This window comes from Homarus americanus, unplaced genomic scaffold (assembly GCF_018991925.1).
Source record: "Homarus americanus isolate GMGI-L3 unplaced genomic scaffold, GMGI_Hamer_2.0 scaffold58837, whole genome shotgun sequence".
Classification (NCBI taxonomy): domain Eukaryota; kingdom Metazoa; phylum Arthropoda; class Malacostraca; order Decapoda; family Nephropidae; genus Homarus; species Homarus americanus.
In genome coordinates, this window is record NW_024719533.1 from 527,501 (window position 1) to 542,559 (window position 15,059).

The window sequence follows — 15,059 nt, forward strand, 5'->3', positions numbered from 1 at the left end:
GATGCTGGTGAGAACTAAGATAAGGGATAACGTGATAATAAAGGAAGGATGGATAGAAGTAAGAAGAAGAGGAGGAGGAGGAAATGGATGTAGAAACGTTAGATGGATAGCAAGGGAAGGGATGATACTGCTGCCGAAGGAGTGAATAGTTGAACAAAGAGATAGAGGGAAACTAGTAGGAAAAATAGAGCAAGCTAGAGAGATGGAGGAAAATAGATAACGATGTAACTAGAGATTAAAGAGAAAGGCATAAAATAAGGTAAACAGAAAGAGCTTTGAGGTGAATGAAATATATTTAGAGAAATGAGAATGACAGTAACCCTAAGGAAAGTAAGGGAGGTAGTGAGGTAGGGAGGGAGAAGGGGGAAGGGAGAGAGGGAGGTAGGGAGGGAGAGAGGTAGGGAGGGAGAGAGGTAGGTAGGGAGGGAGGAAGGAAGAAAGGAAAGAAAGAAGAGAGGTAGGGATGAAGAAAGGGAGGGGGGAGAAGGAGGAAGGAAGGAAAAAAAAGAGGACTGACGGAAGGAAGGGGTGAAGAGAGGTAGGGAGAAATGAAGGATGGGAGAGTAGAACGAAGGAAGAGAAGGATCGAAGGAACGAAGGAAGAGCAGGAAGGATGAAGTAGGTGGGCTTTGTTGCTATATCTCCACACAGCAACATCCTCTCCTCCCTCTCTCCCTCCCCCCTTCTCCCTCCCTCCCCCCTTCTCCCTCCCTCCCCCTTCTCCCTCCCGCCAAACTTAATTAATATTGAACGACTAAGACCAATGATAGAGCTGTGAATATAGTGTTATATATATTGTGAGTGTTGTACTTAGTCGTGTGTACGTGAAGGTCTTTGTACACATGAGGCTTTGAATGTGTACATGTGAATCTGTGTGTGTATAAGGTTCCACCATGTTTACATAAGGCTGTGTGTACCTGCGGCTCTGTGTAGACGTCAGGTTAGGTTAGGTCAGGTTAGGTCAGGTCAGCTGAGACAACAGGAAAGTTTAAGGTCGACGATACTTTTGGGGTTCCCGGCCCTGACTGTTCAACTATCAGCACCAGAAACACTTATAATTTACTTATATTTAAATACTTTTACCTTTACTTATACGTTTACTTATAATTTTACCTATAATTTAATCTATGCCTTTACCTACAAATTCCAACACAGATAAATACACACACACACTCACACAACATACAGTATATGAACAATTCACACACACACACACACACACACACACACACACACACACACACACACACACACACACACATACACAGGAGGGGAGAGAGAGCTGTGAGATTGCAGATGAAAGATCGTGTGTGTTGCGCCTGTCCCTTCTGCGGCGTGGCGCGTGAACACTGGCAGCCAGATAGTGTCACTCTACGCCAACTTTTGCTATCAGGCGTCTCACCCTCACAGCCTCCGTTGATCAGTACAGTAGTGTGTGTGTGTGTGTCGTCCTCAAGGAATATTTTGCGGTAGATCAAAGTTTCATCAGTCACTTATACGTTGTTATGAAGGCGTTCCAGCAATTTCAGGTGTTCAGTACGTCTAAAAATTGGAGTCCTGTTGTTTAAGATTTTTTTTTTAGAGAACTTCCTGTAGTGTGATATGTCTGTAACTATGGCCTCACCTAACCCAATTTTGAACTAACTTAACCTTACCTGACTTTAACTTAACCTAACATTATAATTAAACTCATCCACAGTAAACATATTATATTTTCCAAACCTGTACCGAAGACACAGGTAAGACTTGAGAGGCACCTGGTGGGCTGGGAGTAGATATCAAGACGGCGTGTGAAAGGTATATTAGAGGCACCATATAATGTTTAGTTTTTAGGTACCGTACAATATTTTTTTTAACCCTCCCCTGTATAACAGTTGATGTGTGTGTATATATCTCTGTCTGTAATCATAACTCTATTAAAATATCCCAGTCGCCAGTTTTCTTCACGTCATTGTTGAGAGGTGTTATATGGTCGCTGTGCCAAGATGAGTCCGTATGGTTTTAAGTTTGTAAAGTTAACTCATCCGTCAGCGCCACTTCACCATAGTTAAGAACATGATAATACTTTAGCCGCATTCCCAGAACTAGCCACCAACTCACCAGGAACAGTTAGTGTGTTTACTAAAGTACATTATTAAATTGTCTTCTTTTCAAGCAGAATATTCTCTTTTAGCTTCACAACGACCACTTATGATGAAGCTTCGTTCCGTATTTGTCCTAAACTTACTCAAATTTTCGCACATGATCCCTCCAGTCTCCCTCTGATCACCACACACACTACTTCAGACATCTTCATTTCTCCCCCTAGTGTGCACGGCACTAAACACGCCCACCTCTTCCCTCAGTTACGACGAGAGAGCAAAAACAATTATCTAGGTATCGTTAAGTACGCGACCTCAACTTGACGCTCTAAACACAACTCAACCAAAACATCTGAAGATCGCATTATTCCTGTCGTCCCATCGTCAACACAACACATCGATCGACAGTAGAGACGAGATAGAAAAATAAATTGGGAAGGCCAAACATCTCCGCCATAAAGCTTGAAGACAACGTTGCATCTGTCAGTGTTTGATAAAGGGTTTTTCTGTCACATCTTAAAGACTTGATGAAATTGTTTGCGTCTCTTCTTGCCAAGTTTCCTCAGTCTCTAAAGGTTTTCTTCATTAAGAATTTCATCATAGATTGTCGTTCGAGTTTCTGATTGAGGTGTATACAGTACTGCGAGTATACCTTTAAGACTTGTAAGAGGCGGAAATTTGAAAACTTTGTCTATCTCCCTCCCCCTTTTTTTACTTTGTGTATTGTTCTTATGTTGACAAAAGCCTTGAGCAACTATTGGTCAGAACTCGAAATTTATGAAACAAACTGTGAAAAACAAAATTAAATTATCTTGTAGAGGATTTATTTTTATTTTTTTTTAAATAGATCTTACTTTCCATTTAATGTAATGCGTATTTTTATTTTAAATGTCTACGTTGCTCACTTTCTGAATTCTGAATTATTAAAGATATAACGCGGACAAGGGAATGGAAGAAGAAAAGATGGCGAAGAGAGTGTGGAAGACAGATGACAGTTGGACCAAGAACATGGCGGAGAGACTCGGTAAAAGACCTGCAGAGGAAGGCGGAGGGCGGGTGACAGCAGAGAGTTGCGGAACTGACAGAGGCCACTGACCCACCCATTAACAGAGCGCGGTCGACTACACTACTGATGGCCATCCAGACCAAAGGAGCTTTCGATTTAATTCTTGAAGGATTAACTTGATAATTTCTCATTTTTGGTACAGTGAGCAAAGATTTAAGTTACTAAGTCATGATCAAAGGTCGTTTAACTATCTTTGAACTATTGTCTTCAAACACTCAGGTTCGATAATCAACCGATGAGATCTATAGGTCATGACACAAAACAACAGATTGTAGGTCCCTGCCTCACTGTACACAACAACACTCACGGATATAAAAAAGTCTTTCAGTTCATCCTTTTCACGTAGTCATCCAATTTTCGGTCCGCCATATTGGAAGCAGTAGGATACGTGACGTATATATTGTGTGAAGACGCTGGATGTGGTACAAACCATAGTGTTAATAATGGCCCTGTTTGATGTTATGACTGAGTGTGTTAGTGTAGAGAACAGATGAAGTACAGGCGACTGATCGTACCTTTCATTGTTTGATACTTATAATAAAAATAACTTGTCCCAATTGTTGTACTGTAATCTTCAACACTCTTCTGGGTCACTTTCATCATGCAGTATATGTATAATTACTTAGAGGAAGTTATTAAAATGAGGGAAAGTATACTGTAGAGACTTGCGAAACTCACCTTGGGCACTTCATTAAGGTAATCAGTATTCTCCTTGCTTGTAGGCATCATTAAGGCTCCACTCAGTCATTCTCTTACACCTTCAGGCACACCCGTGTGTTAGTTGTGTTGCTGTTACTGTCAAAATAAAATAAAACTAAGTTAATACCAGAGAGTTGTATGAAGAAATGTTTATAAATGTGTTGAACTGGATTGTGAGACTTACTTAAACAAAAGTGTTAGTAAAAAATACTTATACATTACACAAAATGGAAACTAAATTTAATTAACTGAAGATTAGTCGCCCCAGCTTATTTAATTTGATGATTAAACACTTTAACACTACCTGGGAGGGTTAAGTTAGGTTAGATTAGATCAGGTAGGGTTAGGTTAAATAGGTTAGGGAAATCTAAGCTAGGTTAGGGTAGCATTAACGTTAAAGTGATTAATCTTTAGGTGAACTAAATTGGGAGCTAATCTTCAGGTGATCCATTAATTATATGGAAATATATCTTCAGCCTCTCCTTCCCTTCCATCAACACCACCAAGTCTTGTATACCGTGGCTTTCCCTGACCTAGTGTACTGTACCGAGAAGACGAGTCCTGTGCTGTATGTAACGATAGTCTTCATTCGACAGAGTGGGACATCCTTCAGCTGCTGAGCATCAACGTGTCACAGACGGGGGTGTCGGCAGCACGGGGACCCATACCAGACACCCCAGCCTGGAGACTCCGAGCTCTATATGACAACATCCAGATTGACTCCTCCATCGTTCCTAAGGTAACACATACAGTACATAGAGATTCTCAGGTAACTTGCATGTAAGGAGATAACTTGAAGTGAAAATAATGTTTATTCAGATTCCAATACCGTGACTGTGCCTCGTGGATCATTGTTATGGTATTATGTCAGGTGACGAATGTGTGGTACTGTGTCAAGTGAAGTATATGTGGCACTATACTACAGGTAAGGTAGGTGGCACTATACTTCAGGTAAGGTAGATGATGTGGCACTATACTTCAGGTAAGGTAGATGTGGCACTATACTTCAGGTAAGGTAGGTGTGGCACTATATTTCAGGTAAGGTAGATGTGGCACTATATTTCAGGTAAGGTAGATGTGGCACTATACTTCAGGTAAGGTAGGTGTGGCACTATACTTCAGGTAAGGTAGGTGTGGCACTATACTTCAGGTAAGGTAGGTGTGGCACTATACTTCAGGTAAGGTAGGTGTGGCACTATACTTCAGGTAAGGTAGGTGTGGCACTACGTCAGGTAAGGTAGGTGTGGCACTACGTCAGGTAAGGTAGGTGTGGCACAACGTCAGGTAAGGTAGGTTTGGCAGTATACGTCTTGATAACTAAAATAGCCTCGGTATTACTGTAGGTGATAACATGTATAAAATCATGGCAGGTGAATTCGAGAAGCAGATGACCCGTATAGATGATGATGATAATAGTATAACAAGAGGCAAGGAACCACTACAGGTGATAATAACATGTAGTACAGTGGAGAATTGATCAAAACAATTCGTCGCAAGGTGTAATGACTGTACCCCAGTTTGTCCGCTTGTTTTGGTACAGGTGCGTCCTTCCTCAATCCCCAAATTTGGAATTGTGAACAAGTGGGTGTGTTTGTATGTGTAATGTCTTATAATTTGATTTATGTGTCACAATATGGCAGGTCTCGAGATATTCTAAATTTAGAAAGGAACGGAAAACGTTATCCCAGGCCATTTTTACGAGGGACAACTTCAAATTCGCCAAGATACCATGTAGGACAAATATAAGGAAATACTTCTTCACAGAGGGTAGTAAATCTATGGAACAGTCTACCATTTGTAGCTGTGGAATCGAGAAGAGTACCAAACTTCAAAATAGCCTTAGACAAACCTATAAAAAACGAAGGAGGAATCCTGCACAGGACACTGGACTTCCATCGACATGGCCACCTCTTGTTTGGGTGGCCATTAGGTAAATAAGGTAAGTTTATTTATTTTTGCATGTGTGCTTGTGATAGTGTCTAATTATATACATGTTTATAGGTGTATTTTGTGGTCGTGTTTATGTATACCTGAAACTTATCCATGTTGTCATTCTGAATTTTTTAAACTCGTGTGTGATGGTTTAATATCAAGATTTATCATCTAGCTAAATAACTCAGTACATTACAGTACTAGGAGGACCAGGTCCCAGGTTATGCATTCCCACACCACCAGGTCACCAGGTGTCAGGGGTGATATTACTACATAGATACACTGACCTTTTCGTCATCCCACAGATAGCGTCAACCCTACATGACCAGCTGAGTCTATACTTCGTGTACAAGCAACACAAGAAGACACTTGGCTCCCTCCTCTCCATCAACCTGCCGGGCAAGATCAAACCTTTCTTACAGGTCAGAAAAAAGTAAATTTATTATAGACTTGAGAAGTTATTAATGAATATTTTTGTACAGTAATAATAACAACAACAAATAATAAAAATGATGAGAGTAATAATAATAATAGTAATAAAAGTATTGTACAGTATACTGCTCTGACCTCGGCTTACAGCTTCACCCTGCCAGCTGTGGAAACTTTACTTCAAACATCCATCAGTCATCACCATCCCACACGCCACATACTGAAGATCAAGAAGCTTTTTCATGTAATAACTGAATATTTTCCCTTAATGTTCTATTAATATTATTCGAACACATGGACAAGTACACTTGCATTTGCATACATAATATAGATACAGCCACGAGTACATACAGGGTACATAAATACATTTAACACACGCACACACACTCATGCATGCAATACCTCAACTCACACAAACAATGTCCGAGCAAAATACAGCAGACAGTTACACAGCCACATGGTCCCAAAGTGTCTGGTCTCTAGCTTGACTATATCTTGACACAGATCGTCTCCAACCTTAAGACACAACACCTCAACTTCTTCTACCACATCAAGGAAGACACCAAGACCCACCAGGCCTCATTCCAACTCCCAGATAAGGTAAGTTCAGGATGACACTTCTTCTAACCACGATGCCAAAAACACTCATACAGTATAAGTTTTCCACTGTGTGTCTTGAGTTATAAATTTGGTTGTTTAATAAAAAATATTGCAAGCATTCAACCTCTTCTTACAAGTGCACTCTTAATATTGAGATCCTTTAGCATCTGTACAGTATCAGGTGGTCACTGTAAATGAGACCTATGTACAGATGTTGATCAATTCCTGCAATTCACCTTAACTGATCCACCTTCCTATTGCTTTATCTCATAGGTCGGGTGGACATGGACGCGCCTCTTGATCAGTGTCAACCAAACAGATGTAAGGGTATGGATAAACTGTGCCGACTATGATAAACAACGCCTCGCTGGCCACATCGACCTACAGATACCTGAAGGTGGACTCCTGTACTTTCGCCAAGAGCCAGGGCTAAAGAATAAGTTGATTGTGAGTAATAGTAGAGTGACAAAGTGGTAAGCTTAGGATATATATAATATATATATATATATATATATATATATATATATATATATATATATATATATATATATATATATATATATATATATATATATATATATATATATATATATATATATATATATATATATATATATATATATATATATATATATATATATATATATATATATATATATATATATATATATATATATATATATATATGTGTGTGTGTGTGTGTGTGTGTGTGTGTGTGTGTGTGTGTGAAATTAAAAACTATACCGACATTGCATATTTTATAAAGCTCTGTTTATTGCACTGGGTTTTTCCCTAGAATACCCTGGCCTTTACTATTCTTGTCGGGGTTTAAGTTTAATCTTCCTCCTCTCATAACTTTATTTATTAGCGGTCATGTTGGGTGGGATGGAGAGATTACCTGGAGGTGTGGGCTGTGGGAGGGTTAGGCCCCTGGAGGGTGGTAAAGTGAAGCCCCTGGAGGGTGAGGCCCCTGGAGGGTGGGAGAGTGAGATTCCTGGAGGCTGGGAGAGTGAAGCCCCTTGAGGTGGGAGAGTGAGACCTCTGGAGGGTAGGGGAGTGAAGCCCCTGGAAGGTGGGAGAGTGAGGCCCCTGGAGGGTGGGAGAGTGAGACCCCTGGTGGCTGGGAGAGTGAGATTCCTGGAGGACGAAGGGAGAAGTAGAGAAATGATAAAAGATAACAAAGGGGGGGGGGGTGGAAGAGGAACACACAAAAAAGAAAAATTAATTATAGGAAGAGAGTAAGGAGATGAAATATATACTGTACTGTACAGTGCAGTATACAGTACAGTATGTCTGGAGTTTATATAGAACATGGTGCACAAGTGGCCTGTTGCATTTGTCCTGATGTTGAAATATTGTGAATGTCTTCTATTGCAATGTTATTAATGGCCTTTACTACAATATTAACTGAAACCTTTATTTAATACTCTATTATTAATGCCTTCTATTACAGTATTATTAATTTAAACCTTTACTACAATACTGTTAATGGCATTTAATATTATATTATTAATGAAACAAATTTCCTCGCTGTTAGTTGGTATCGTCCCTTTTAAAGTTCTAATGCAATACATGGCTGTGGAGTAGGGGAAAAATGCAGCATTCACCTTCTCACATCTTTAATATTTTCTGTAGCCCATTTTCCCTCTCTTCTCTTGACTGCATGGCTGTTCCTTCCTCCATGCCTGTTTAATATGACCTTTATACCCTATTGCTTTTTCTCTTTTCCCATTCCATGTCTTTATTCTCCTTACATCCTTTGTCTACCATCCTTCCCTGTATATCTTGTTATTCCTAATGTATCCCCTCTCTCTTCCTGTCTTTCCCCACTTCCTTTCTATCTCTGTCCTCACTCTCTCTCTTATCAGTCCTAGTCAGTCTACTCCTCTTGTTTTTCTTCCCCTCCATAATACACAGCTGTCTATCTCCTTGATTGTTAGTGATGGTGGTGTTTATGTTTCAGGGAAGCATCCAGATGGCTAAGCTGATGAACTACAGTGAAGACGACCGCGTGTGGAAGTGTTCATATGACTCCCAGTTTGGCCCAGGGTGGCGTCCGCCTCTCCTTGGTTAACTTACTCACCTATTTATCGCTGGGAAGATAACTCATTCACCTTACCTACCTGCCCACCAACCAGCATACATCCTTGGTACCCACCCAAGATGATGTTTTCTTACTTGGTCTCTTCAAGAAATTAAATTTTTCCCACGAATATATTAGTGAACAAAAAACATCCTACCCCACCTATTTCTATTGTGCTGCTCACCCACTGCATCATATTTAACCTCTCCTTAAGAAAAAAATCAATACTACTGTATTAAAAATGTTTTGGAAGGAATTTTGAGAACTCGCAGAATGTGACAAAAATATGTAGTACAGGCAGTACCCAGTTTATATAAGGGTTCCTTTCCAGAAAAACCTTTTTTATATTATTTTTTGTAAATCAGGTCCTATTTTCTCATGGACTCCCAGCATAAAAGCTGAGATACATTCTTATAAAAAAAATGTCTTAAAATACTACAAAACAAAATTTTAAAGAAATGTTTTGGTTTTTACAATGATAAGCCAATAATAAACATAATAAGTGAAATGCATGCAGTAGAGTAATAATTTTATTCATACAAGAAATGTGTGGCACTATCTTTGATTCATGTTCTCTCATCAAATTTATATAGGATTTCCAATTTAGTTTCAAAATTAATCATCTTAGCTTGCTTAGGTTTTCAACCACCATAACTTTCACTAATACTGTACAATACTTTGTTCACCTGTCAAATTTCGAGTTCAAGGTAGAGAGTAATCCAAAGGAGTTTGAGAAGTAAATGTCGTTTGCTTTAAACAACACGCACAAAGTTACTGAGATGATGTGACGACATGATAAAAAGTAGGAAATACTGAGCCAATACATATACTGTATACTAATTAATCGCCCCTGGCTGCAATTACCACAGTAATAATGTATATAATAATTTAAAAAAATACAACTCGCTTAAAATCTTAGAAATATGCAAGCAAAATACTGTTTAATATACAGTAATGTGTGAAATGGAATGGTTTGGTATTCATAGAGAAAACAAACTCAACTCTTACCTACATGGTATTGTTGGCACTTCTTATGTTTGTATGTACTTCTGCTTGTGTTTAGTCTTGGCAAGGTATTACCTGAATGGGTTTTCCATGGTTACTCACAATACGGAAGAAAATTATTCACTTAATACTGTATCTTAAAGATCCTGACCCATAACAGTGCTACAATTGCTATCAAAATGTTGTGGGTGTCCAACATTACATTCTAGCAATGTAATGTCTCGAGTTTGTCCTGTGACCTAATTACTGGCTAATTTGTTTTCACTATTATAAGCCCTGAGATGCCAGTGTCAGCAGCACAGCATCTTCATGCTGCCACAAAAAAAATAAATAAATAGATAAATAAATAAATAAATAAAATAAATCCAAAAAATAGCAAGAACAAAATTCATAACCAGATGTAAATCAGAACCTGGAACAATTTTTTTTTTTGTGACTTTGGGTTTTCATAAACTGGATCTTTGTAAATCTAGGACTGCCTGTACAGTATTATGTAAGATATGTGGATCTATTAAATTGGACTAGTGTGTCTTTTATCAGAGGATAGAGTACTGTACTGTATAGTTAACTTGTTAACAGGCCTCACACTACCCTGACACTGTTACACCATCCTGGTACAGTACTGTCTTACACCACCATGGCAAGGCCCATTGTAACAATGAGATGGTCCATTACCATCATGGAACTGTCCCACATTACCATACCATTGACCCATATCACCATGGTACTCTACTGCCCTAAACCACAATGCTGTTGACCCATTCCATGTGATACAGTCCATTGCTACCATGGTACTACCCTACATCACCATGGCATTTACTCACACCTGTATGAATCTTTACCTACACACCATGTCACTGTATCCTACTACCATCAACTCAATCAACACTGCCTCCACATCACCATTGTTCTGCCCATACCTATATGACATTGGCTGCCATCATTATGATAGTCTTCAAACCACCATTCTATAACATAAACATAGTAATGTCCCTACAGCATGATGGAACTGGTGTACCTCTAGTTAACCATGGCATTATGACAATATAACTTTGGCACCATAACTTTACTATATCTCTTATCTTCACATTATCATGGAACTGCTTCTGTCTTACCATAGTTCTTCACTAAAACATTGGCTCCCCCACTTCCTTGGCATGAGTCTTAACATTAATAGGTGATAAAGGCATACATTATAAGTTACAGTCAGTCATATTATAAAAAAAAAACATGATGGTAGTTGCTGGTTATCGTCGTGAGTCTCTGGTAAAGGTTTTTTATCTTGAATAAATTTATGTAGATGATTCATTATTGTACTTTATAAAAGTTTTGTTAATCTACCAACACACTCCTGCTGGTGGTGGTGAGGAGTGCCACACACACACACTCCTACTGGTGGTGGTGAGGGGCACCATAGTCACTCCTGCTGGAGGTGATCCTTGGTACCATCATCTGTAGAGTAACATTGTCATCCGTGTCAGCAGTGGCTAATATATCGACTTCCCCACTTTAAAGGTGCTCAACCACGAGCCTCCCAAGTGTTATGGGAATTACTTTCTGCTCATGAGTTGTTTGTCTTTGCTAAGTTTGTATAAAAATGAATTTTTGTTTGAGGTGTTGAAGATGCCACATTGATTTTGTGTGTCGTTATAGCCTTCGCTCTAACTTTTATCTTCTCTCAGCCTCTTCCTCTTCCCTCTACACCACCACTTTCACTTCCATTCTTGCTATCCTAATTCATAATTATTTCATTACATTTCTCCTATTTTCTCAACTTTCTCTGCCCCTTCCATTTGCTGCACCTCCTCCAATCTGCTCATCTTCCTTACGGATGTGTAACATCATCAATATGGTACTCACTCCTCCCCAAAATTACTGCTATAGCCTGTGATATTTTGTGGACAACAAACTGAGCCAATCTGGAAACTTTAGAATGTTTGTAACAACTTGACAGGATGGACCTGCTGATGCTCACACAGGGCAGAGGACAACAACACAGTGTGAACCCCTCTGATGGTTTTATGGTGATAGTGTACAGTTGTGGACAAAAGCTCTCCCTTGGGATGAAACTGAGTCACGGGAATGAGTCTCCAACTTACATACCCTGACTGTTGTCTGGTGTGGGTGTACTGTTTTATTGGAAGGTACCAAACTTTTGACCCCAACTTTTCCTATATCCAGAGGCTTTGTTCTCTTGCAAAATTATTATTTTTTTTGAAGACTAGAAATTCTTTATTCTTTTCCAATTTGGAAGACTGTATTGGTAGGAATTTCTGCAAACACATTGTTGTCAATATTTGCATAAATGCAAATCACTTTATTATATACAGTACATGATTGTATAAACAAAGATTGTTGTTATGGATGTAGTTTTAGGTGGTACTGTAGTGATATGTTTGTAGTGACCCGTGTGGAGTATCACAACACACCACACCTTCCCTGCAAGAGAACTAAAGTATTCAAAGCAATAAAATATGACCTTGTTGATCAAGTCAAATAAATTGATCACCTTAGAAACAGATATGTCTATTGACATGCTCCTATTGCACTGCTCAAAGATACTTTTTTAGAAATTTTGTCAAAAGAATATTCCTTGTAAAGAGTAAATTGAATATTTCATGGGGGAACATTCATTATATAACTGTGGATTACGGTAAATATTTTGTGTTAAGGAGAGTTTTATAAGATTTGATGTACAGTAATATTCTCAGTGATAAGACGGATATACAGTACTGTGTTGTCAGAAATATTCTGTGTTGGTGACAGTGGGTACTACTGTATGGTACCTGAACACTCATTTACCACTACAACCACCATCATTATTACCATGACTACCATTACCTTCACAACCATTAGTGCCACCACCACTTCACCACAACCATTAGTGCCACCACCACCTCACCACAACCATTAGTGCCACCACCACTTCACCACAACCATTAGTATCACCACCACAATCATTAGTACTCCCACCACAGTCATTAATATTACCACCACTATCACCATCTTCACAATAGTTAGTACCACCTTCACTATCACCACAGCCATTAGTATCACCATCACCACAACCATTACCACCACCACCACAATCATTAGTACCACCATCACCATAACCATTGGTACCACCACCATCACTACAATAATTAGTAGCACCACTATCACTACAACAATTAGTACCACCACTATCACTCCAACAATTAGTACCACCACCATCACTATAACTATTAGTACCACCATCACTACAACAATTAGTACCACCACTACAACAATTAGTACCACCATCACTACAACAATTAGTACCACCACCATCACTACAACTATTAGTATCACCACCATAACCACAACTTTTAGTACCATCAATACAACTATTCTATTAGTACCACCACCACCACTACAACAATTAGTACCACTTCCACCAGGACCATTAGTACCATAGCACGCCTAACCATTGTGTGACTAAACTACAACATTCTGTGCCAAACTACACCATTACACTATGCCTCACCACATGCAACATCATATCACTCAGTAATAGTATCAAGGTGTTGCATTATACTTGTCCATGTAAGGAGAGAAAATGTCTGCTTGTTTGCCCTGGATGGATACACTGCTCATTACTAGCATGATTATTCTACCACATACATCCGTTTGGGCTAAGATCTATTTGTTTATAGTATTCTGCTAGTTTGTGAGTTCCTCTGAGGTATCAATGTATATTTTTTTTTTTAAAGGCCAAAATGGGCAGATTACATCTTTTATGTCAAGCTGAAATTATACTGATTCCCAGATTGATCTGTGTTACAAATTTTGAGAGTGTTTTACGCAAATAAAAACTATCCATGATACTTTTGTTGTATTTAGTGATGTGCATGGTAATATAGTCTGAAAACCGCTGAATGTCAGATAAAAAACATGTTGATCAGCTCGCATTATCCACTCAAGTTGTAAATGTTAAATTTTGTTACATAGGCCTGGCTGCTTCTCATCCACCTCTTTCCTACTGGTCGAGTCTGACCACTCTCCTTAACTCATTATAATTTACTACTATTATCATTTAGACAATACCATAAAGCAAAGGAGTTATATGGCAATGGTCTTGGCGCTGGTCGCTCAGGACTGATATCAAGGTTCTGTCCCTATATTGTGACTCATCGTACCAAGGCATTTACTCAAAAAGAAGTCCCCCATATGTCTGGTAATGTCAGCTCGTCTTTATGTTGATCTTAGCAGCAAGTAGCTGATAAATTCTGATTCCAAAGTTATTGTACTCTTTTATGCCAACATAGCCAGAGACTTTTTATTGATCCCCGCAGTTTAGTTACAGGTGAGAGCTGGCTAATTGATCCCGAGTCTCGTCTTGCTGTTCGGAGTTCAGGAATAAATCTTGTTGCAACCATCATGTGTGATGCAAAGCATTTTATTTTTTTCTCATCCTGATTTGCCGAGATCTCTTTTTACTCATCGATAGTGAGTTATTATGACTGGTATTGAAACAATTTACATTTAACAATATCATGAGACTCAATTTTCAGTAAAATGTGTATTGCTATGGTCGTGGAAGATAGCGTTGGCACGAGTGAACTTCCACTTTTTTGTTACACTAAGAGGCGCCTGGCTGAATGTGCTCTGTGTACTGTAGATTGTGAGCCCAGCACACTTAACACTGCTGCCTACTATGTTGCAGGTGCAATTCTTGGTCACTAGATGTCTACCTACATAATGTAGATGTTATTACATGTACACATCTGCTGGTTTTACTGTATATAGCATATTAATATCTATTTACTTCATCGCAGATAATGTGTCAACATGTGTTCAAGTCATCGCAAAGAAATGTAATACCTTGTCTTTTATTTATATTTTTTTTTAGACCATAAGAAACGGTGTTGTCTTGGTGGCAGTGAAGAGATCCACAGAGGAAGCTGAAATGTACTGATAGTGTCTGCAAAACCTCTAATAGAAAGTATGTACAGAAATGTATTGATATACCATTTGTATAACTGCCTTACCTTGCATGCAGATAATATATATATATATATATATATATATATATATATATATATATATATATCCATATAACACGGATGAACATATAATCAATATACCAGCAAGAATCTATATATATATATATATATATATATATATATATATATATATATATATA

General features: G+C 38.7%; 1 protein-coding gene across 1 annotated transcript in view; it reads left to right on the forward strand.

The window, feature by feature from the left end:
- Positions 1-12,792, forward strand: part of LOC121860093 — a 71,619-nt gene extending 58,827 nt beyond the window's left edge. Inside the window, exons 3-7 of the mRNA XM_042357125.1 lie at positions 4,443-4,585; positions 6,084-6,200; positions 6,712-6,807; positions 7,081-7,254; positions 8,771-12,792. Of these exons, the coding sequence (XP_042213059.1) occupies positions 4,443-4,585; positions 6,084-6,200; positions 6,712-6,807; positions 7,081-7,254; positions 8,771-8,881 (641 nt within the window). The 3' untranslated portion in view covers positions 8,882-12,792. The remainder of the gene's footprint in view (positions 1-4,442; positions 4,586-6,083; positions 6,201-6,711; positions 6,808-7,080; positions 7,255-8,770) is intronic.
- The last annotated feature ends 2,267 nt before the right edge of the window (positions 12,793-15,059 follow it).